This window comes from Raphanus sativus, chromosome 9 (assembly GCF_000801105.2).
Source record: "Raphanus sativus cultivar WK10039 chromosome 9, ASM80110v3, whole genome shotgun sequence".
NCBI classification, from domain to species: Eukaryota; Viridiplantae; Streptophyta; class Magnoliopsida; order Brassicales; family Brassicaceae; genus Raphanus; species Raphanus sativus.
In genome coordinates this window covers 29,178,431-29,203,139 of record NC_079519.1, presented here as the reverse complement: position 1 = coordinate 29,203,139, position 24,709 = coordinate 29,178,431, and the positions used below count along the sequence as shown (strand labels likewise).

Below are 24,709 nucleotides of genomic sequence, written 5' to 3'. Positions count from 1 at the left end.
ACTATTCCACTTTCTATCACTAATCGGGACCGATCAAATCAATATGATTTATTAAAAAAAAGTGTTAAGGAAGTTCAAAAAGATAAACTAAAATATTTTTATTACAAATAAATCATTTTCTGTTATTAAGATAAATTAAAATATTATTACTACAAATAAATTATTTTCTGTTATTGTGTTTAATACTATTAGAGAACTATAAAAATTACAGTATATTTTGTATTATTTTCTTTTTTAAAAAAGTTTTATAATAGGATTTTACTTTATTTTCATCATATATATCACATTTGTTCGTTGTAATCATCTATATTATAAGGCGATTCTCTAAGATTAATAAAACAGATCTTTTTCACCAAAAAATTACATAAGAAGGAAAATGACCAAAAGAAAAGAATTTTTACCCGTCGTCCAAAAATAATATAAATAATTATTAAATATATATATAAATATATTATTGTTGAATAATATGTTTTCTAATTTAAAAATTTCTGAATATTTTTTAGAATCTGAAATCTTCTTATTGAAATTATTTTTAAAATACAAAACTTTAAAATTATTATTTTTTAAATCCTAAGCCATATTCCTCAAATTTAAATTCTATGCTAAGACTAGTTAACCCTCAAAATATAAATATTTATCTTTTTAATGAAATATTTTGTTTTTTTTTGTGCTACATTTACGATAAAAACTTTTTAGTGTTATCATAGAGAATTTTTATATATTGTACATATTGATGTATAAATGATTATTCTTAGTAATTTTTTTTTTTGAAATTGGCTTTCAATATATTTTAGTAAACTTAAGTGGAAGTGTTTTTTTTTAATAGTTTTTAGGTGGACACTCCAAGAAGGGATAAAAGAACTCTAATTATATATATAAGATGACAAACTAACAATGTTGTTTTGTTTATCTTGCTTACATCTTTTTCTGCTAATGAGTATACAGAATCCGAGTGCCTCCCTACACTGGTAAAGCACAATAAAGTAGCTTAAATAGCTAAGTATATTTGGTCAGACCGCACTTTCCAAAAAGCAGTCTTCAACTATTGGCGCATTGGTTTTGCTTGGCCTCTACCGATAACAGCTCAAATTCTCTGAGAGTTTGCTCGATCGCATAGATCACCATCTTTTTAATCTGTTACACAAATTAAAAAAAAAACTAAATGAATATGTATCAAAGAATGGAATGAATAAATATCATCATTCTATATATGTACTAACTAAGAAGTATTCAGAATATTACCCTACGTAAATACTCTAATATTTTAATTTCAAAAAGTTGATAAGAGCATATTGTTACTATTTTCATCAGTAGTAACACTTGTCATTTTCTTGTTAGTAGCTTTAGAATTTAGATTGAATGATTTTTGGTGCGACATGTTTATAAGCACATTTGTATAACCAGAAATCTTATTTTGTATTCATCACGATCTATTGACTTTGTATCAGACGCACGTAGCCAAAAGTACAATCGCCTGATGGCAAGGCGGAATCAAATCCAAAATGCAAGCACTTTTGTGCGCAAGACGATAGGGGTGAGCACCTTTTCGATATAGGAAAAGATTTCTTTTTTTTTTTTTTGGTCAACTGGTCACTTTTGAATTTTTTAATCCTCAAACTGAGGTAAGTAGGGGTCAGATCCCCGACGTCAAGGCCCAAAGGCAGAACTCAGCAGCCACTAGGCTACGAACAACCCGACAGGAAAAGATTTCTCTTTGTCTTTAGGATTCAATTGATAGAAAATTTTTGGTGTATCTATTGATTATGTTAGTAAGGTCTCAAATCACGCGAGGTTGGTGGCGCGTATTCATAAAGAAGGAAAAACATGTGTTTTCAAGGTTTGATAAATTTCCAGATACAAATGGTCACAATTTCAAACATTATTAAGCAATTCATATGACGCGGTCACAACAATTAGAAACCAATGCATTTGCAGATACTTGTGTATTTCTGACAATCCTCCACCAATTGTAACCACATTGTTGTGAAAACATGTACTTGAATTCAGGATATCAACTATCATCAAAGATCTATGATCACTTGCCCAAATATAATGGGGGTAATCATATCAAAAGCTATATTTTTATCATAAAAAGTTAAATTAGACTATAAGAACCACTCAAAACACTAGTACATATAAAGACGTGTTCTACAGGCAAACATATAGAAAATGTTAGCAAACTTTTCTTTTCACGCATGGAAGATGATCACTAGTAATGAACTTGAAGGCTCTTCCATCATAAGACATTGTTTTAGTCGATTTATAACTTCCTGAGAAAGAGATAAGAAATCAGATCCGCTTGGCTGCAGGTACCGACAACCACCAACTATAATGCTCCATTCATTTTTTGAATGAAATGCTCCATTCATTGGCCTAAAAGGCATTGATTTTTGTCGCTATGGCACAGAGGAAATCGCCTTAGTCCTCTTAGGCAAAGACTAGTTCCACAAGGCTAGCTCAGTGCATCATGCCTTGGTACACCTAGCGCTATTTAGAACCCAAGTTTGATCCCTCAGATCAAACAGAATCAAAGAGCATACCATCTCAAGGATGCAGCGATTTAGGAATAAGCACTAAACCAAGAGCTAGTAATTTAAAGGATGCATTGGGAACCTTATTTAATTGCATGTAAGATGATGTCCACTGATGAAGCGATCAAAAACTACGGGTCCGATGTCCGATTGGTAATGACTGTAGTTTCAAACTTATTACTGTAGAAAAAAAATCTGTAAACTTTTTGTTGTACTTTAAATTTTATTGCTGTAGAATTTTATGGAAAGCACTAATTTTTTTTTTGGATATTTAGCTCTGAAGAACACTTATACAGCTGTAGGTTATTTCAAGAACTATGGTTTTAAAAAATAAATTAAAGCTTGATTGCTCTGATTTTGGTGCTTCAGAAATAAATGAAGCTGTGAAAAACACCCACAGCAACTATCGATCACACTCATTCAGAAAGAAAATGGCGCCCAAAAATTAGAAATTTTGTACCCTCTAGTCGTGCTAGATCACTTCCATATCCTTTGCCTTTATGCCTCGTTAGCTCTCTTACTCTTAGTATGAGAAGAAGTAACCAACTTTTTTCTCTTCGTGGTCAGCGGATTTCCCATAAAGATAGAGGCACCTATAAAGGAAACTTTGAAGGCTTCAAAGTGAAAGATAATGGCGCGCCTAGCCATTGAGAATGTATATTATCTTTGTAGAGAAAAATACGATCTTGGATTAGCCACTATCTACTTGTTTTTCTATGCCGGGTTGGACATATGGTTCCCACAAAAGATGAAGTTGGTGAGCCATGTAATGAAAGAGCTGCCTAGTGACCCCCAAGTTGCAGCACGTGCAGTTGTTAACTCCTCATGCTGTTCCTGCTTTTCCTAAGACCTACCGCCTCACCTGCACCTGATCTCTTAGAAAGATCGGCTGAACGATCAGACCACACAGGTGCAAAGCTGGCTTGAGCTAGGACCAGCTTCGCTAAAACTCCATCTCATGGGGATACAAGGGAAGGGAGATAACTCAGATAAGTAATCAGATAAGTGATCTCTGCAATTAGAGTCCATATATCTTGTTGGTAGACAAAGTCTACTTGCAACCAAATTTGAGCCATTCTCGTTTTTGTCAAGACAAAATTAAGGGTGTTTTGTATACTAAAAAGTAAAATTTGCTTGGACTCAGGTAAATTGGCCAAATTTATCCAGATTGAATACTTCTTGACAAAGGTCTTGAACCTAAGTCTAGATACAACCAAAACTCATGTCCTAGTGATTTTGTAAAGCCATAAAGCAGTAAACCCCACGGGAGCTATATTGTGGGTGATACTGCAAAATGGGCGGGATGACAATACGACCATCTGTGTCCAAATATAAATTGGCCTAATCTGGTCACACCAATTTAGACCACAAGCTATAATTGGACAAGAACCACTAGACCAATTAGACCATAGAAATCATGAACGTTAGTGGGTTTGAACTATGCAGACATGATTCGTCCAATAATCTAAAACAAATAGGGTTTGGACTTGAATCAAATTTAGAAAATAAGAGCTACAAAAATTAAATTACCCTCCAAACACGTAAAATCAATTTTTTCCACGGAAACAAATCAAATTGTTCTACCAAAATCGGAAAATCAAATTTTTTTCGTTAAACTTGCAATCCTCCAAAACAGTAAAACAAATCTTGCAAAAAACATTAATTCATGTGCTCTCAATAAAATCGCAAAATCAAGTAATCCCGCCAAAAAGTACTCCCACCAAATGAGTTTTGGCAAAAGCCACAACCAAATTTCCCACCAATATCGTATAAACAAATTTTCCCTCAAAATCTTATTTTCTTGCACCCACAAAATAAGTTTTCTAACAAACCACATAATCTAGTTTTCTCACCAAAATGATTTTTTCCACACAAAAATCAAAAATGAGTTTTTCGACAAATAAAGTATTCTCACTCAATTAAGTTTTTCCATCAAAACCGCAAATTAAGTTTTCTTACCAAAATTATAAAATTGTTTTCTGCAATAATTTTTTGGCCAAAACCATGTATAAACAAATTTTCTCGCAAAACAAAACCATAAGACAGAGTTTTCTAACCAAAGCATTGGATCTTGTTTTTTTCACTAAAACGACTTTCCCAGCCAAGACAAATTTCCCACAAATTTCTTAATAATTCTAGTCTTTTCTTATATGGTCTTTAATGGACCCCCGTGGAAAACCCCACATAAACATGGTCGTAAATGGGTATGATTCCTTAATATATTTAGTCTCTAATGGACATGATCCTTTTTTTTTCTTTACACGATAAGATACTAAGATAAATCCTAGTACGAATCAGCGAAAGCCGAGTTGCGAATATCAATCCAATGTGGCACCCCTGTGTTAACATAAGAGAAAACACGCTTCCTTGTTCGAGCTTGTCTTGCCAGGAAGTCGGCTTGGATGTTACTGAATTTTTCTTTGTAGACTAGTTGCCCGTCTTGGTAGGACGTCTATAGAGTTTTAAACTCGTTGAGTTCAGCTGCGAAGGCTGGCCAATCTTCAGGTGTGTCGATCATTTTGACCAACTCCTGAGAGTCGGTAACAAAATAGTTGCAGTACCGATGATGGCGAGACAAACATTTCAAGGCCCATATCAAACTTTTAAGTTCGGTATGTAAAGGCGAGAGTTACTTGTGACAGCCTTGGAGCCCAAGTAGGTCTATTGATCCATCTTGTAGTTGTAGGATCCATCCTACTCCACTCGTAGTGTCCTCTTTTGGTGCTTTGAACGGATGCGAATTTTGAAAATATCTTCCTTTAAGGACACGTGTAAGTAGGGAGTTTGGGTTTTGTTCAAGTCGCCAAAGTTGTTTAGCTAGTAAAGCTATATTAAATTCCTCGGGTGACCGAAACCCAATCCCGCCTTCCTTTTTAGGAAGACAGATTTTGTCCCATGCTATCCAGTGCATACCTTTTGAGTTTGGACCAGAACCCCACCAAAAATTAGAGTTTGCACTAGATATCTTCTTACATAATCCTTTAGGTAGGAGATAACACGACATTGGATATGTCGGAATTGCTGATGACACAGATTTTATCATAACTTCTTTGCCGGCTCTGGACAGATATTTTGCTGTCCATCCGTTAACCTTTTTATGTACATTGTCTTGTACATAGGCGAAGGCCTGGATCTTGGAACCGTGAAAGTGCTCTGGGATACCTAAGTATTTTCCATTGCCGTCTTCATTGGTGATACTTAGAATATTCTTTAAATTTTCCATATTTTCAGGAGGCACCTTTTTTCCGAAAGTGATTGCTGATTTCTCAAAGTTAATCCTTTGTCCTGAGGCATGATCCTTATTTGTCCACAAACAAGAAATGTCCATCTCGACATATCGACATAGACAAATGGACACGGACAACCCAATTAACAGCTATATTTTCGGGCAAGGCCTCACTGCTTCCCCCCCTTTTTGGACAAAAAAACTTCAAAACAATATTTTCAAAGAAAACATAGTCTTTAACCATAAACATAATAAACATAATTTGTATAAACAATCAAAATCATTTGCATTTTACAAAATAAATATACTTAAGTTGTTAGTGGAAAACATAGACGCAAATAAACATAAATACAATCAAACAAAGCCTAAATAAGGTTCTTTTATTCTATATTTTCAATAACCAACATTATATATCAGTTACCCTTAATGCTAGTAGGACGAACATTTTATTTTGAGGTTGTTTTTTTTTGTTCTGTTTGGAAAAAGTATTAGCCTAGTAGTTAAAACAAATATTTGGATGAAAATTTTACTGGTTCCATCTCGGTTCAGTTTTAGGGGGATTTTGTACAAAAAAAAAATATGATCAGAAACTTTCTAAACAACATTAAAAGTATATATCAAATACTGTTTTAAAAAGTCTAGTTCAAATACAAATTTATTTATTTATTTTGAAAATAAAAATTTGGTCATTTTTTTTAGATTACAGTTCAAATTGATTTTGGGTCTATTCTAAAATAATGTTTTGTTTCAAGTAAATTGGTTTGGTTCAAATGCTCATCCTTCCTTAACTTGACCCAGATATTAGACTAAAAATATGCAATAATAAGCTCACAAAAACAAGAAAAAGAATGGTAAAGAGATAAAAGACTTACCTCAAGTTTGTCCTCTCTGGCCTTGTGGTTCTTGGGAAGTTGACGAAACTCTTCGGTAAGACGTAGACACTCGTGGATGTTCTCCGGTGACACAAAGTCAACAGCAACTTTGGTGCACGACTGTCAGAACATACAGATCACAAAAACAAATTTTCTTATTAGATTCTCAGCTACAAAGCAAATTGGGTGAGGGTACAAAATCAAAGTGGAGGAACAGAAAACATATGTGTTTACCTTTAGATTCCGGACTTGATGAGGGCAACCCGCGGGAATAAACACAGCTTCTCCTAGCTTTTGCAAAAATGTCCATGGTTCGATCCCTACAGTTTCAGATAAAACAGTTAGTTTGTCAACACAGAGACCAGAAAGATAGCAATTTACATACCGAACTCCGCCTTGAGTTTTCTTTTATGCTCGACTGTTAAAAAGCATGACTGGTCATGTATAGGGTGATAAACCTGAAAGAAGAATATGTCCAAAAATTAATCAGTGCATCTGAGAGGTTAACTTGTTTTGTTGTAGGTGGGTGTTGTTTACCTTTGTAACCGGACAACAAAAAGTGTGTCTAAATTCTTTGCAATGCTTTCTTAGATACTCTTCTAACTTCGGAACATCTTCTCTCCTAAAAATGTCCCAAAGAGCACTTCCTGTTTGGCCATGATTCTGCTCTTTTTCATAGCTCAGAATCTCTGGCATGTTCAATCTTTCTTCCTCATGGCCGCAGGCAATGCCATTGTCTCCACTGCCCTGTTCCTCTAGCTTGTTCTGTTCTTTGTGCTTCTGCTTCAGGTCTTTGACTGCAGATATCTGTTCTTGACTTAATGTCACTTCAGTTGTATGCGTCAGAATATTCACCTATAAAAAAGTAGTGAGTGTTTGGCCACTGAAACAAGACCAAAAGTGTACAAACAAACAAATGAAAGCTTTACCGCGTCTGACATATCGCAGTGAAGCTTAGTCACGGAGTCGCCTCTACCAAGCTCATCTGGAATCCCGTAGGCAATGTACGTTTTTGGACCCAAATCTGGTTTGATAAGTCCTTCAGGAAGCTTTGCTGCAATGTTGAGGATACCGGTTCTTGGATCGCTATATTCTTGGAAAGGTAATGCGGATATGAACTCGTCACAGTGACGAGGTAAAAGATCTTCAAACTTATCAGAAGGAGGCCAGTCCTTTAGCTTTAACATCTCAGGCCAGAAGTTTTCATATGTTCTTCCTTTGCTATAACCTTCAAAGAAGTGACGAGTATTGATCTCCACCTGATTTTTAATAGATAATAAAAAGGAGATTAGAACCTATCAATGGTTACAGTATGTAAAGTATTATATAATACGGAATGAAATATTATACCTCACAGTTAGCTAAACAATCAATAGCTTTCACTTCAGACATCTTAGAACTTGCTGTTGAGTCCAAGTTTTCGCATAACGCCCTCCACATAACCATCGGTTCCCAGCTTAAACCATGTGTGTTATCAAGAGCGTTCCTAATGATTACCGGTTCACCTTTTGTCCAATGTTCTTGAAAATGTAGAAGCTCTTCTTCCTTTAAAATATCAAGAGATCGTGGGCAGAACAAGTAGTTGTCGCTTGATCCACTCCTGGAAGCTGCTTTCCTTGTCATATCTGTCTCCAAGGCAGAACACTTACAATTCGACACTCGAGGGCTGTTATCGTATGATGCCAAGAAAGCCTCTGCCTTTTGTTCCAGGTCTGAGATCCGGTTCTGTGGTAGGATTCGCGTAAGCTCCAACATACATTCACCGCAACCACCTAGCTCTTTTGGTGCACAAGTGATGCTCCCATCGGAACCAGCATTCCACTTTGCGGATGTGTTAGCTTCTTCATCCTCCTCATAAACAGAAGAGGAGCTCGGTTCCATCTCTAAACCATGCATGTACTTGTATCCTTTATTAACATACTGCGGCTTCATTTCAGGGCGTTGGGAAATAGAACCTTCGCGAATCTCTTGACAACAGTTCAAACAAAGCTCGAAAGAGCACTTTGGGCAGCTCCGGTGCAAGTCAACAATTGAAGTTGCACAGTGATCACTGCAACACAAATGATTTCAGCAAAGATCCTCTAGAATTAAGTTGAACTAAAAAAATATCCCAACTCTCTCTATTAGATAGATAACATAAGTGTGCTTTACCAGTATACACGTTCATCACAGTAGCTCACAGCGCTAGTTACGTCAACTTCAAAAGGCTGTAATCCTGCAGAAACAAGTCATAAGTTAGCAGAAAAACGCATATGGCAACAGAAGCCATGTCTTGGTACAGTAAGATTCGAACCTCGAGCCTTCGCCTCAATTTCAATCTCTTGATTCTGGGACTCGGATAACTTATTCAGAAACGGAAGCATCAAAGCAATCAAGTATTGGAGATGATGGCGTATTTCAGAATTCGCGAGTTCCCTCTTCGTTGTCTGTCAATTCAAGAGCAGAGATACCAGTTAACAAAAAAACATCGTGTCCTATAAACGACTTCTCTGCGGATGGAGTCTAGAAATATATAATCTCATACCTTGATTAAACCATTCAAATGCAGGCATCTGTTGCAATTACAGTTTTTGCGGCAGAAAGGACATTTATCAACGACCTCATCCTCGGATAGATGCGGATACCTGCATTAGACGACAAATAAAGTAAGGATATGAAAATGTATTTTATTACAAGACAGAGAAATAGACTAAAGTTAAGACACAAACTAACCATTTCCTTATGCACTGAAGACAATACATTGTCTCTTCACATTCACTGCAAATGACAAGTGTTATCCTTTCCCCTTTCAAGCACTGATGGCAAATGGCGTTGCATTCCTTAGAATCCTGCAAATGCAAAACATTATTTGGAAAAGTACAGCATATCCATTTTAGCCGCAAGGAACACATATACCACAAGATTAGCTTCTGTAAAGACACGTTACTTTTGAAGTAATTTTGATGCTTGCGCAGTCATCAGAACACCCATTTTTCACAAGGGAATCCGATACCTCCGAAGCTGGTGAACGTGAGCGTGAACCACTAGCACGTGTGACATGTTCTGGACTGTGGGAACCTCTTCTTCTTCTTCGATTTGTCGTCTTGATCTTAGAGATCATATGAAGTTCTTCTTCCCAAGCCACATCTTCTTCAAGTTCTACTTGCCGTCTGTCTTTCCTTCTACTAGCTAACAATCCGCAATCTTGATCTTCAGAAGGTTCCACTTCCATAACAGACATTGACTTCACCTCAGATTTAACCTCAAGTTCTACTTGGCGTCTCTCTTTCCTTCTACTAGCTAAGATCCCGCAATCTTGATCTTCAGAAGGTTCCACTTCCATAACAGACATTGGCTTCATCTCAGATTTAACTTCAAATTCTACTTTGCGTCTCTTCTTCCTTTTACTAGTGAATCCAACAGAACCCCAACTAGGTAACATTGTGCAACCACGATCTCCTAAAGGTTCCACTTTCATTACAGACACAGTCTTCATCTCAGATTCTTTGCGCTTATCTTCCTCACTTTGCACTCTGATCCTCCTCATTTGTCTAATCCAATCACCTAATACAATACCATCATCATCATCATCCACAGAGTGTTGCTGCAGTTTCTCATGAGATGCTGCAGGTGAAAGCCGCTTCCTTTTCCTACTGTAGACTCTGAATATCACAGGACGCGACCTCATGCCTCCCTCTTCCCTACTACTACTACTACTACTACTACCACTGCTAAACTCTTTGGACTTAACTGATTTCGAACTTCTCTTCTTCTTCGTAGACCAAATACATTGAAAGGAAAACAGAGAACTCTCCATCAGGCTATAAGCCTCCTTGAAATCAGCTCCATCGGACTCCATGTTAAGCTGCAGACTTATGAAAAATATGTAAGCTTAACCCCACAAAATCGCAATTAGACAAAACAATCAGATCGCTGAGCAAATCACAAGTGAATCCGATCGCGAAGAGATCTCTCTCGACTCAAAATCGAAAACCAATTGATTGTTGCAAGAAGAAAAGTGAAATCGGGGGAAGAGGATAGAGAGAGACTAACTTGGATTCGAAGCGACGATGATTCTATATCTAAACCCTAGCACGCACGCAGCTAACGATTCTCGAGTTCGCTCGCTACTTAGCTGATTATAAAAGAAGAAAAAGAGAGGGGAAGAGCCAAGGTTCGTGATCTCACCGTTAAAATCACACTTTGAGCCCACAGGATTTGACCGTAGAGCGCACGCTATTAATTGGACGCGTGGCAGGTGATTAGCCCACCGTTTCGTCGTTTCATCTACTATTATGTCTATGAGTCCGTACAACCTCTATAAATTAATAATGTTGGGATTTTAAAATTTTATTAATTTATAGAGATATTAATTTACCAAAGTTTCTTTTTTTAAGTTTTTTATTCTATTTATAAAATATTTTATTTATAAAACAAAAAAATATTTTATTTTACCGTATATAACATTATTTACATTTGAAAATTTTGACTTTCATTTTTTTTATTATATTTATAGTGTATATTTTCATGTTTCATATAATTGTTATGTGATTTTCGATATAATTTTACTAAATATTATTAAATATATTAAAATGTTAAGAAAAAAATAGAGATATTTTCATTGTGAATATAAAACCAACAATATAATGTTTAGTTTATACTTATATAAAAATATATATAGATAAATTATTAATTTACGACTTTAATGGGACTATATATTTACATGGAAGTTTTAAAAATATTATTATCTTATTATTTTATCGATTTATGTCATATTTTACACCGGCTCAAATTGGAACTGATAAAATTTATTAATTTATAGAGATTATTAATTTATAGAGTATTAATTTATAGAGATTCTAATGTATGAGTTTCCACCACATTCATACGACAAGAATAATAACTGTGACTCTGTGAGCAATTCAAGTGCCGTATTAGGCCTATGCCGTATTTTAGAATCATCTTAACTCATTTTTTTCTTAATAAAGTACACACTCATGAATGGTTTATACTATCCCCTTCTTATTATTTGAGAAGACCATTTATAAATAAACCTTTAAATCATGTGTGATTAACAAATTTGCCATTACTTACTTGTCATCACCACAATCCACCTCACAACCTTTTTTCAAAAACCCTCTCTTGCCTAGATTTATTACATGTAATGCCATTGCCTAAAACATATATTATGTCATTCATTTTATGCATCTATATATATCATTGTGTCTTTACTATTAATTATAGAGAATGTCGTATTAATTATGTTCGTATTAATTGTGTTCATATTAATTGTGTGACTGTTTCGAAAATCTATAAATAGAATATCCATAAAGGCAACATTGATCATTTGACTTAATCACATATCTATATTATTGTTTTTATAGTACATCATAAAAAATAGGTATCGAGCATATATTACCGGAGAGTTGCATATATAGACGTACATAATATGAACCTCAGTTAGTACAATCTATATGTTTCGTGTTGTATATAGATTTCTTCAATGGACATCACCGTTATTATTATTACTCTCTATTGAATTTTCATATATGATTCCGTAATAATAATCACACAAAGTATGAAGATTCTGCATGTTTGATCTACAAATGCAAAGATCTATTTAGTTTTTAATAAACGCCATACTGACGTAAGTCAATATATATTTTGTGAAAATAACTATATCAATATTTAGCCATTATAGAATTTAATTTATATCGTAATTGAAGGATGAATTTTATAATGGCAAATTGATTGATTTTTGCAAATCATCCTTTAGTATTTTTAATGACATGTAGTTATTGATAAATCATTGAGTTTTTATCGGCACAAAATTATATAAAGAAAGTTTTCCTAATCTGATTGGACAAATATTTAAAATTGGCAATCAATTCATAATTTAAGTTGTTTGATTTTATAATTACATATGTCTCGGTAATTACATGTGTATATAAGGAAACATATATTTTGAATGATTCCACATCGTTCTATAATGTGTGTCAAGGAAAAATGATTAATTTGATTAGTTTATATTTACCATTCTTAGGGCGATTTGATTTTTGTAGCACCACCTAAATATTAGTTATTTAAAATACTCCAACAACTTTGATAAATATTTCATTTCTCAACCCTGGAAATATTAAATTTCTTTACGAATCATAAATGATACATGATATTTTTAGGGACTAGAAAATATAAAAGTTTATAATTATGTTCTTTTATAAAATTTTAGTAGGTGACATTTATTTTGAATAATATTTTTGTATTTTATGGGATACATGGCATTTATTTTGGAACTGAAAACAATACAAACTGTTCTATATTGTAAAATAAGTGTTGTATATAAAAAATTATGAGCAATCTTGAAAAATTGTAAAATCTATTCAAAAAAATTCCATATTAATTTGCTTGATATTCCTTAAATTTTGCAACAATACTTTTGATTATAAAATTATCATAAATAGTGACAGATATTAAATTTGAAAATTTATACAATTCTTTCTGATTAAATGTAAAGATATAACCATTTTTAATGTGAACTTCCTTAATTTTTGTCATATGTGTATAATACTTTCTATAATTATCTTGAAATCTACAATTATAATCCTATACGAAATTAATAAGATAGTCTTATATATAGTCAAAATTGATAGGGTTTTGACTATATATATATACGATTCATATTTTTATAATATTTAATTTCTTTACGATTCATAAATGATACATGTCATTTTTAGGGACTGGAAAATATGATTATAAAACTTTGGTATATGACTTTTATTTTTATTGATATTTTTTTTATTTTATGGGAAATGACATTTATTTTGGTATAATATAAACTGTTTTATATTGTGAATTCAAAATATCGTAAATAAAAATTTATGACCAATCTTGAAACATTATAAAAATACATTCAAAAAGGAATTCCCTATTAAATTTTTTGCAGTCTATTAATTTTTGCAACAAAAACAATTATTAGAAAATTTTCATAAATGGTTACATACATTAAATTTGGAAATTGATATAATTATTTCCGATTAAATTTAAGGAGAACATCATATTTAATGTGGATTTCTTTAATTTTCGTCCTATACATATAATACTTTATATAATTTTCTGGAAATCTAAGAAAAATTAGGGATTTACAACATTACTTTGTGGCAACATCTAAATATATCAGGTGATAAAAAAAGAGATTGAATCCAGCAATCGAAATGTAGCCCCTGGTCTCGTGCTCCCTCGAAACTTTTTAGTAAAAACAATTTTTATAAATAAAAGATAAATTAAAAGAGACTCATGTGTATTTTGAATCATAATGAATATTAGAGCTCGATAAAAGGTCTATTTTGCAATTTTGAGTCTTAATAAACCCACTAAATTTAAAATTCATATTAATTTCTTCTTTTTCTTTTGTTTTCCAACTTAGTATTATTTACTTCAGTTTATTTATATTCTTTTACAATTTTTATGTACTTCAAAACCAGTATAATTTTAATGAAATATAATGATTTTACTTCAATAATAAGACAATTACTGTTTGTGTCAACTGTAATAAAGTTATATTTACCCGAATACTTCAGTAAACCTTTCTGTTAATTGAAAAATTCAGTAAACTTCTCATCTCAAATTAGTTTTCCTTACGTTAATATGGATATCAACGTTACTTATGCTAATCTATGATATGTATAATATGTCATTTCCCGTGTTTTCAATATCTATACATTAAATTTGTAATTTCTTTTAATCCGTTCATCCCGCGCAGGGCGCGGATCATCACCTAGTGTTTATATTATTTGATAGTCATAGTAGCACTTAAATTAATCGACTATCTATATGATATTGAGCCATGTTTCTTGTACTCAATGGGCGGATTAAGAAGGGAATACTGAATAGGGGGTAGGGGAGGGGGGTCAACTGACCCCACCTCATTTTGAAAAATATATGTAATTTTTTAGATAAGTAATATGCTGGCTTAGGGGTGGGTGTTCGTATATTCATTCCGGTTCGGTTGATTTATTCGGTTTTCGGGTTTGAATATTTCAACCATATTCGGATATTTATAAATTTCGGTTCGGGTTCGGGTTTGGCTCAGATTTTTGCAAGTTTGGATAACCGGCTTAAATTATTTTCAAAAAATTAAATTTATATATACTTTAATTTTCTCAAATATAAAAATAACAGAAAAATAATAATAATATATAACATATAAATTTGAATACATATGTCAAATATTAAAAGTTAACATTAAAAATTGATTTAACTTGAATATTTAGACGGAGAACCAATATATATTTTAAACTTTTTTGATGTTTTGAGTATTATTTAACTATTTTAGTTATTTACTTTTGACTATTCGTATATATCTCCAATTAATTTAGGCAACTCTAAAATATGTTATATATTTTGATATTTTGGATATTAGATCTAAAAATAACTAATATGTTTAAATATATCAAAATGATTCGGATACCTATAATATTTTGATTCAGATCAGATTCGATCCTAATTCTTTAGATCCAAAATTTTGAACTCATTCGGATAGTTAAAAGTTTTGATTTGGATTTAGTACTATTTCCGGATCAGATTTTTCTTAATAAAGTACACTCATGAATGATATATACTATATGTTGAAGTTCTCCTATGTTTATATTATTTGATAGTCATATTAGCACTTAAATAAATCGACTGATTGGTTGGGATTTAATTTTCAAAGTTAAAGTGTATAGCAAAAGTTTACAAACTATCACCAATCAAATTGTAGCTTTATATTTTCAAGATCCAGCAAAAAAAAAGTTAGAGTTTTTAATTTTTCTGTTCATTTTAGACAAAAATCCTACATCCCTACTATTTTTGGGGTGTAGAAAAAATTAATTAATAACTAAAAAAGAAAAGTATTTTCATCGACATATGAGATACGTATATATAGTCAAATATTTAGTATATTCAAATTAATCTTTGATCATAAACTAATAATTTAAAGCTAGATAACCTAAAGAAACCTTAACTTTTATAAGTACTATGTTTTCTTCAAATTAATAGACTAGAGACCATGAAAATGCACAAATGGTCGATTCTCGATAATATATTGAAGACTTTCGAGATATGATTGTAATAAATTTATGAAATTCTTCTAGATATTTATTTTTATTATTTAGATAGTGGTTTTTTTTAGTTTTTGTTTTTAGATGGTTTTTATTTTATTTTTAGATAAATATATTTTTTTTTTAAATAACACAAGTTTACAGCTACAACACAATTTATCCAATCATGTTTTGTTTTTAAAAAGTACAGCCAATAATTTACTGCTATAGTTATCGTAACTACAACAAAAATCTTTGTAGAAATATCTAATTTAGTAAATGTACAGCTAGATCTAATACACTTATAGCATAAATTCTATAGTAATTTTTTTTACCGTTACAATCCAACCAATCACCTCTTACTATATATATATGAGATTTGCGTATAATCATGGGCGGATTAAAAGAGAATAGGGAGTTAGTTGACCCCATCTCATTTTGAAAAATATATGTATTTTTTTAAGATAAGTAACTTAGGGGTGGGCATTCATATATACATTCGGGTTCGGTTGATTTATTCGGATTTGAAATTTTTTTGTATTTTATACATTTTTTATATTTTTTCTTTTTGACGCCGGTAAGAAAAAATTCTCACTCCACCACTGCTTATACTTACAGTTCAAACTCTTTACAACCGCCCTCTTTCACACTGTATATTGTCACCATGTTCCTTTTCACTTCATCATTTGGAGTTGTTTGAACTCCTTTCTTTTTTCTCACCAATATCTTATCATCTTCATAAAACATTTATTTTCAGTTTAGTTTTTACCAAAAAAGTGTTGATAAAGAATTTTTTTTTATTTTTTTTATAAAATTAGTTAGGCATATAATAGACAGTTGGATATCTATTCATATACGAATCATTTTTTTGGGTATTGTTTTTTTGGGATTTGAAATTAGACCCCCCTTTTTGATGGGTTTTGAGTTGGATCTTCTTGGAACACTCATCTCAACGTACAAATCTTTGCAAATGTCGAAATTTTCACTATTACATGAGTCTAATAATCTCCTTGTTGGAGTTTTCACTACAAGAATATTCTTCGACGACCACCATAAAACGATGAGAGCAGTGGCGGAGGGAGGTGGAGGTGGAGAGGAAGGGTGGCAGTTGCCCACCATGAAATATTTATTTTTGTGCATTTTCATTGATTATTCAATAATTTTTATGGTTTACATGGTAAAATTTCTATGATTGCCCCCTATAATTAAGTTCAAATCTTAGATTGCTCCCTGTAAATTTTAAGTCTGGCTCCGCTACTGGATGAGAGGCTCCAAATATGCATATCATGTTATAATCAATTTGAAACATCTTGAGAATCTAGTGTTTCAAAAAAAAACATCTTGAGAATCTAAGCAAGGAGAACCTACAGTTAGAAGACCATTTGATAGACTCTTTTTTTTTGTTCACCAAGACCATTTGATAGACATTGTAAGGAATTACACACATGATGTGTTCTTCTCAAATAATTTTTCTATCGCCCAAAACTTCGTTTAACAATATAGAAGTTGATAATTAAAAAAAAAAAGAGACGAATCAAGCAGACAAATGAATTATAGGTCCACAAAATCCTTAATACTTGAGAGTCAATTGAACCTGTAGAGGGTGATGAAATTATAAAGGAGAAGAAATATTAATCAAAACAAAGTCACTTACGAGACCACAATCACGAAGCATCAAGAAAGAAATCATTTATGAGTTCACAAAAAAAAAGTTCAATCACTGGATTTCATTGCCATAAGGATCACCAGATCCTTTGCTTGCTTCTTCGTACGTTCTCGAATTAGCCGCTGAATCAATAGTAGGGTCTAAACCCGCAAGTTGCATAATGTTCTCAATCTCTTTGACAACCTCACCCATCGATGGTCTCTTCACTCCTTCCTGCTCCACACATCTCAAAGCAAGATCCACATACTTCTCAAACCCGTTTAGATTTCCACTGTTTGCAATGATAGTAGTGTCCACCAATTCTTGCAGGTCATACAAGTTCCTTGATTTATCCATCTTTGCCTTCACCTCTCTCACCACGTATTTGCCGCCCACTATCGGACTTTTACCAGTTAATAGCTCAAGCATCACCACACCAAACCCATACACATCGCTCTTCTCAGTCAATTGATTCGTCATGTAGTACTCAGGATCCAGATAGCCCTGACACAAACAATAACATGAGTTTAAATGTATGCGACAAAGAGGGCTAAATGATTCTCTACTCACCATAGTTCCTTTCACTTGGGTTGTCACATGATTTTTCTCAGGGTCTCCCACAAGTTTGGAGAGGCCAAAGTCGGCAACCTTTGCATTTAGACTCTCATCAAGTAGTATATTATTTGATTTGATATCTCTGTGTATAATAGGTGGATCAGCAAGCTCATGAAGATAAGCCAAACCCTTGCTTGACCCAAGTGCTATTCTGAGCCTTCTTGTCCAATCAAGTCTAATACCATTCTTGCCTGCATTATCATCAAAATTAATAAGACCTAATGAGGTTAGTATACAAAAGAAAATGGATTCTTAGAACATTTCCAATGTATTTTTTTTATTTTTACCTTTAAAATAGAGGAATTTTATAATATATGTGAAATTTATTCCAATATATTATTCAAAAATATCAATCTCTAATTATAGAGAAATAAATAAAAATTTAGAAAAGAAAAATAGCAATCTATATTTTAAAGAAATAGAGTTGGATTAGAATGGATTGATTCTAAATGCTATTATAGAGATATTTACGAAGGGATTGGAGATGCTCTTACTACCTGTTAGACTGTCCGTAAGAGAGCCATTTGGAATGTACTCGTATACAAGCATTTGTTCATTTCGATCAAAACAAAAGCCTAAAAGCTTGACAACATTCTTATGATGGACCCTTGAAAGAAGCTCAATCTCAGTTTTAAATTCCAACTCCCCTTGTGAAGATCCTTGTTGCGCTCTTTTGATTGCTAGGAGTTTCCCAGAGGGAAGAATCCCTTTGTACACCTGTTTCACCAATCATATTGGAATTTGATTTAAGCTAATACAATTTCTTGGTTCAAACTGAGGCCATTGTAATTAAAGATACAAACCTTGCCATAACCTCCACCTCCAACATCATTTGCCCCTGAGAAGTTGTCCGTGCATTTCCTCAACTCTTCAAAAGTAAATGCTTTCGCTCCCATTAGCTGCGGAGCATCAACACTGCTTCTACTCGTATTCCATTTGGCTGCAAGAGACAATGTCATTATTTTCACCAATCAAAGAAAAGTCTTCTGTAAGAATAAAACCATTTATTCTTACCAAAAGGATTATTTTGACCAGTGGCTTTCTCTGCTCTCTTCTTCTGCCTAATAGCGTAAATCCCAGCTATGGTTAACAACAGTAGAAGAACCACAACACCAACTACTACTCCGATGATAACGCCAATGTTTACTGAAATGGAACCTCCTACTGTGGGTCAAAAAACAGAGTAGATGAGTTAACCAGTTTTAGATCGGGTTAGATTGCGTGTGTTGTGTTTTTCAATAATATATACCAGAAAACGGAGGGTACGGATCGGCACTGAAAATGTAAGGCCCAAATATTGAAGGAGGGTTATATAGATGAGTGCTAAACGCAGAGATAGCAGTTTTCATTTGTGTCTGATCAAACCTCTCCATGTTAAATGGAAATAACAAGAGGTCTACTAGAAGCTGATGACCAGTTGTACTCTCTCTAAAGTTTCTGATGACCACGGAGGCGACATCATACTTGGGGTCCTTAAAGAAATCTTCTATCCCCTGCTGGAGCGTTATGAAGTAGGTGTTATTGTTATACCCTGAGAAGGAAGGAGACCTGAAGATGATTATTCCTGTGATTGGATACAGACAGCGGCACGCTGGACTCCATTCTCTGCCTTGACCAGTACATGGTGGTGGACAGACTATTGGTGGAACAGAAATATTAGCACTATGTTGGATTGTTCTGCAGAAGTCACTCTGTCGGTTCCCTGCTTCTTGGCACACTGGATTATCTGCCAATCTGTGAAAATATTGACACACATCATAAGTAGTTGACTTGAAAAAAACAAGAATATTTGTGAACTGATACATACACTACTTGGAGGCCTTTATTAGCTGCTGGTTTATAATATTTAGTTATTTCATTGTTTTGTAAATCCACAAGCTCTAACTGTTTGCTATAGGTGGTAGTACCAAAATCCAATGTTCCATCTAACTGATTGCGCTTTAGTACACTGCAAAGTCAATTTTTTTTAAAAAAAACAACCCAGTTAATACAAGTGTGATTTGACTGTCCAAATGAAAGTTTCATGTTTAATTTTACTCACACAGTCTGCAATAAAGTAGGGGCAAAGAGCAAGATTGGTATTGGACCTTGGAGTTGAATCCCTTCCATCCTTCTACCAAGTAGAAGACCATTTTTTTTCTTTATAAGCATACACACTAATATATATACATACATATATATATTAAAGGAAAAGAGAGATATATATTCATACAATGTTGACAGGGAGGGTAATGTAGAGATCCATGATGGAATGAGTGAGAATGACAATTGGTTATTGCTCACATCTCTGTTATAAACACATTACATCATGTAAGTAGATTGATAAAGAAGAAGTTAGAGAAGGGCAAATTAAGCAGCAGCAATAGAGGAAGATAAATATAGAAACTTACAATGTGTAGAGCTTGGCCAAGCTTGTTAAATTTGGAAGGCTACCTGTAAGTCTGTTGTCAGCCAAGTACCTGATATGAAATCAACTACAACTTCACATCTTTCATTTACATCAACAAACACAAAGCAAGACTTTAGTTGCTCACTTACAGTTCGTTCAGCTCTGTGAGATTATTAAGACTTGAAGGAATATCTCCCGTTAGTTTATTCCTATCAAGGCGTCTGTAACAAAGATAAGAGCATGTGAGATTAAAGAAGTAGCATAATTAAATAAATGGAAACTTGAAATTTTATAAAATAGAAATCTTTGTAATACTTACAACACTTCCAACGTTTTAACGAGGCCGAGGCTGCTCGGTATTTTGCCTGTGAACTGGTTTCCATCGAATAGCCTAACGATAAAATAACAGATACTAATATTTAACCACTTATTTAGCTCTCTCTCTCTCCCTCTTTTTTTCTTTCTCGTAACCGTTTTATTCTACGTGTAATATGAAACTTACACATGTATTAAAGTCATGTTTGAGGAGAAGAGCTTTTCTGGGATATCCCCAGAAAGCGTGTTATTTCCAAAGTGACTGCAAGAGGAGGTGAAAAATAGTAAAGTAGATTAAAAAGGAGTGATTATAAATATAAACAGAAATGCGAAAATTTGGTATTATATACATACAAATGCTCAGTTTCAAGAAGCATGTCCAGTCCAGGTGAAGAAGTCCCATTAGAAACTGGAATGGTTCCTTCCAACTGATTGTCAGCTATATCTAACCAATTTAGTTTAGATAATCGTCCAATGGAAGCTGGAATTGTTCCACTAAATTTATTTAAGTTCAGGGATCTGTACGGAGAAAACACAAAACTGGTGACCACTAAAAGAATAATAAGAACAATGAGTAAAGGAATAAAAAGGAACAAAATAATATAAATATTTATTCCTTGTTGTTCCTCCCCGGATTTATTAAGGAATGGTTTTGTTCTTTGATTCCTTAAATTAAAAGGAATGATAAGGAATATTGAAGAAAAAAAATTCCTTATAAATGATGTCAAATTTAAGGAATGAAAAGGAATTAATTATTTTGTTTCTTATAAATGGTGTCAAGTTTAAGGAATCAAGAGGAATTAGCTATTCCCACTCATTCCTTTGGTCACCAGTTAGAGCCAAACATTAATACTAATGGATTTCTATATTGGAATTAAAAAAAAAAGAGACTTGCTTCAATCAAAATCTTACAGCGTTGTAAGTTGTTCTAGAGATCCTATGGAGTCAGGGATTTGACCGCTGAAACCGCATCCCATAAGGTTCCTGGAGAAAAAAAATTTAGTCAAAATAAATAATAAGAGAAGATTAACAAAAAAAAAAAGAATGACAAGATAAAAAGTAGTGGGGGGTCATCTTCTTTTCTTACAAGGTAGTCAACTTTTTGAGGTTACCAATATTTGATGGAAGCGATCCAGACAAATTGGAATTAGATGTCAAATCCCTGCAAAAATATAGGATTATAAGTTTTTTTTTCTTAGAAAAAAGTATTGGATTATAAGTTGAGAAAAAAAATCAATTTTATGCACAAAATTAAGACCTACAAGATCTGCAGTTCAGCCAACGAAGCAATATCGGCAGAAAGCGTTCCTTCCAAGTTAAGATTGCCTAATGATCTTCAACAAGCAACAACGCAACGTTAACGTCTGCATAGAATTATCAAAGACAGATAACACAAAGAAAAGACATAATTGTTACATTGAAATAACGTTATTGTTATTGTTACATGTAATTCCAATCCAACTGGCTCCACAAGGATCAGAGCCTTTCCAGTTCTTAGGAAACCTGGTCCATTCACTCTTCAAGGCTTGTAAAGCAGAAGCTGCGCCAATTTTGAAAAGAAATAAAATATTCCTATATCTGAATAACTCGGATCATGATCATCTTAATATACTTACCGTCTAAAGGATTTGTTAGCGCTGAAACAGAACAAAATTTGCAAAAAGTCAAAATCAGGAGCATGAAGACTTGAATTCTTGAACTCATCTTCAGAACCATTGTATCACAAAATCCTTCGAGAAGAAGTCTCGTAGCTAAGAAAACATGTACTCAATAATGTTATCAGAAAGGAGAACAAGACTTTGCAGAATTTAAATGAAAAATATGTGAAAATAATAAGAGACAGTGGACAATATAAAAACTTGATCTACTTGAAACAGCTAGTTATGAGATTGATGGAATGTTTCTTAAGTTGTTAGATTAATACGTCAACAGGGTAATTAGAAAAGAATAAACTATGCACACTACATTTAAGAAAAGAACACACTAGCAAATAGCAATGACCAGACATGCGTTGGAGAGGAACTAATCAAAGATAGGAATTATAGAAATAATACGTCAACTGTGAAACTTTCTTATCTATGAGAACATAAGGCACTTTGGATGATGTAGCTTAGATTACATCAACAATCTACACACTGGCCCATAATGCGGGATTAGACTGGAGGGCATCACCGGATCATGGACTAAATCAGCACGTAAGATGTCTTGAAGGGCTGGCTCGATGGAATGGTTCTTAAGTTGTTAAATTAATACGTCAACATGGAAAGGAATAAACTATGCACACTACATTTAAGAACACACTAGCAAATAGCAATGACCAGGCATGCGCTGGAGAAAGTCTAAAATCTAAACAATATTATCTCAACTGTCATATATATTAGGGCTCGTAAAGAGAAAAGTGACCAAATGTTTGATTTAAGAGGTAAAATACATTTATACATTAGATATATAAATACAAATAAATAAAATAAATAATGAAAATAATAATAATAATAATAATAATATAGTTTCAAATTCAAACTTTTTTATAATTTTTTTTTCGAATCTTTTTTGATTTTTAAAAAATGTTTTTTCAAATTCTCTTTTGAAATTATAAAATTTTAATCTTAATCCCACAATCCCACTTCCTCTAAACCATAAGATCTAAGATTAGTTAACATTAGAGAGATATAAATGTATATTTACTCTTTTAATGAAATACTTTGGTCATCTTGATTTTAATATGCTATATTTGTGACAAAAAAATAGGACTATATTAATATGTTTGTAACATGCACTTCCTTTTCTTAAGAACATTTTATCGATTGTAACTTAATTTAAAACTAGATCATGACCCGCTCGACCGAGCGGGAGTCAATTTTTTTTTTATTTTTGTTTTTAGTAAATGTTATACATGATCGCAATGTGTATTAATATAAAATTTTGATAAATAAAAATGTGTACTAATGTGTTTAAATAAGCAATGTGTTTAATTACTAAATTTGATTTTTAAATTTTATGATAACGTAAAGTAATTTTTTCTATATTATTTAAAATATATAGTGCTTTATATTTTGTATTTTCAACATTTATCATACAAAACTTACATTGGGATATTATTTATATGAAAATATGTGTAACATAATATATTTATATATTATATAAACATATGCACACCCGCACGGGTTTTATTTTTAAAATGTATTATATATTATTTAGTTTTATGTAGTATCGAGTTTGAATATTCAATTTTGTGTTTAAAGAACAATATCAAAACTGTCTTTCGTATGTAAAAATAACATTTTGCAATCGCGAGTTGTGTCTTTTTATTGTAACACAAAATTTTATATAAAACTTATGTTTTTTGTACATTACGAAATTTAATTTTTTAAAATAATTATTACGTAATTTCAAAATGAATTTGATCTCTGAGGTCTAATATATTTTGTGTGTAATGGTTCAAAGCATTTTTGATATATATTATATTTCAGTTTGGTTTGTTTTTAATATTACTGTATAAGTATAATACTATACAATATTACTATATTCTATACAATATATGAAGCTATGTGTTATTTGTTTTAGAAAGTAGATTAGGCCCAACATAGTTATAAGAATAGTCATATCTTTATGTATGTGTCTATGACTTATCTACCTAATGTTATTCGTACTAATAAAATTAATATGGCCAATGAAAGTATACTGATCAATTTAAAATGAATTGTATAGGGTAATTATAGAACGATTAATATTTTTAGTATTCTTAGTATATATCTTATTTAAATCGACATGTAATAAATGTAAAATTCATATATGAAATATGGACAAAAAGAAGAACTGTATTTAAGGAAATACATCAATGCAAAGTTAAACTATGGTACGTATTATATATAAAGAATGAGACATTTAATTTAAATATATGAGGTCCATCTTTAAAAATCCACCTAGAAGAAGTTGTAATGTTCCTGTTTTAATAAGATAGAAGTTTTTCATTCAATTCTCACTCAATCCAAAATAGTGTTTTTTAAATCCAAAATAGTGTTTTCCTAATCCAAAATAGTGTTTTGCAAAACCGTTCATA

At 32.5% G+C, this 24,709-nt stretch overlaps 2 protein-coding genes across 11 annotated transcripts; both read right to left on the bottom strand.

Moving 5' to 3' along the window:
* Positions 1–847: 847 nt before the first annotated feature.
* Positions 848–10,814, bottom strand: LOC108827827 (lysine-specific demethylase JMJ29). 9 transcript variants are annotated; one of them, XR_008938250.1, is made up of 14 exons: positions 10,662–10,814; positions 9,556–10,473; positions 9,342–9,457; positions 9,154–9,253; positions 8,923–9,055; positions 8,781–8,844; positions 7,980–8,679; positions 7,559–7,888; positions 7,167–7,484; positions 7,015–7,087; positions 6,864–6,949; positions 6,630–6,749; positions 2,614–2,711; positions 2,017–2,487 (listed from the first exon to the last, which is right to left on the bottom strand). XR_008938250.1 is itself a non-coding variant. In XM_018601323.2 (13 exons), the coding sequence occupies exons 2-13, from the start codon at positions 10,465–10,467 to the stop codon at positions 1,039–1,041; spliced, it is 3,048 nt and encodes a 1,015-aa protein (XP_018456825.1). In that variant the 5' UTR covers positions 10,468–10,473; positions 10,662–10,814; the 3' UTR covers positions 848–1,038. The 9 variants fall into 9 exon arrangements, 8 of the variants coding, with proteins under 8 accessions (XP_018456825.1, XP_056849367.1, XP_056849366.1 ...); XM_018601323.2 differs by lacking the exons at positions 2,017–2,487; positions 2,614–2,711 and adding an exon at positions 848–1,134; XM_056993387.1 differs by having other exon boundaries at positions 2,017–2,711.
* Positions 10,815–17,211: 6,397 nt separating this feature from the next.
* LOC108823562 (leucine-rich repeat receptor protein kinase HPCA1-like) lies at positions 17,212–22,404 on the bottom strand. 2 transcript variants are annotated; one of them, XM_018596796.2, is made up of 19 exons: positions 22,266–22,404; positions 22,066–22,189; positions 21,912–21,983; positions 21,737–21,811; positions 21,562–21,633; positions 21,004–21,168; positions 20,837–20,911; positions 20,654–20,725; positions 20,484–20,555; positions 20,336–20,404; positions 20,158–20,232; positions 19,987–20,058; positions 19,753–19,893; positions 19,195–19,679; positions 18,960–19,109; positions 18,749–18,885; positions 18,443–18,662; positions 17,901–18,136; positions 17,212–17,834 (listed from the first exon to the last, which is right to left on the bottom strand). In XM_018596796.2, the coding sequence occupies exons 1-19, from the start codon at positions 22,363–22,365 to the stop codon at positions 17,403–17,405; spliced, it is 2,844 nt and encodes a 947-aa protein (XP_018452298.1). In that variant the 5' UTR covers positions 22,366–22,404; the 3' UTR covers positions 17,212–17,402. The 2 variants fall into 2 exon arrangements, with proteins under 2 accessions (XP_018452298.1, XP_018452299.1); XM_018596797.2 differs by having other exon boundaries at positions 18,960–19,106.
* Between the last annotated feature and the right edge of the window lie 2,305 nt (positions 22,405–24,709).

What these genes read in the sequence shown, in the direction of transcription:
- LOC108827827 (XM_056993383.1), bottom strand. Translation starts at nt 10,467, where the DNA reads ATGGAGTCCGATGGAGCTGATTTCAAGGAGGCTTATAGCCTGATGGAG. An exon ending in AATTGAGGCGAAGGCTCGAG is followed by an intron (nt 8,845 to 8,922) that starts GTTCGAATCTTA and finishes TTGTTTCTGCAG; the next exon opens with GATTACAGCCTTTTGAAGTT. An exon ending in CCAGAGAGGACAAACTTGAG is followed by an intron (nt 5,960 to 6,629) that starts GTAAGTCTTTTA and finishes ATTGTTTTGAAG; the next exon opens with TTTTTTTGTCCAAAAAGGGG.
- LOC108823562 (XM_018596796.2), bottom strand. Translation starts at nt 22,365, where the DNA reads ATGGTTCTGAAGATGAGTTCAAGAATTCAAGTCTTCATGCTCCTGATT. An exon ending in TTGGCTGAACTGCAGATCTT is followed by an intron (nt 21,812 to 21,911) that starts GTAGGTCTTAAT and finishes ATATTTTTGCAG; the next exon opens with GGATTTGACATCTAATTCCA. An exon ending in CTAGAACAACTTACAACGCT is followed by an intron (nt 21,169 to 21,561) that starts GTAAGATTTTGA and finishes TTCTCCGTACAG; the next exon opens with ATCCCTGAACTTAAATAAAT.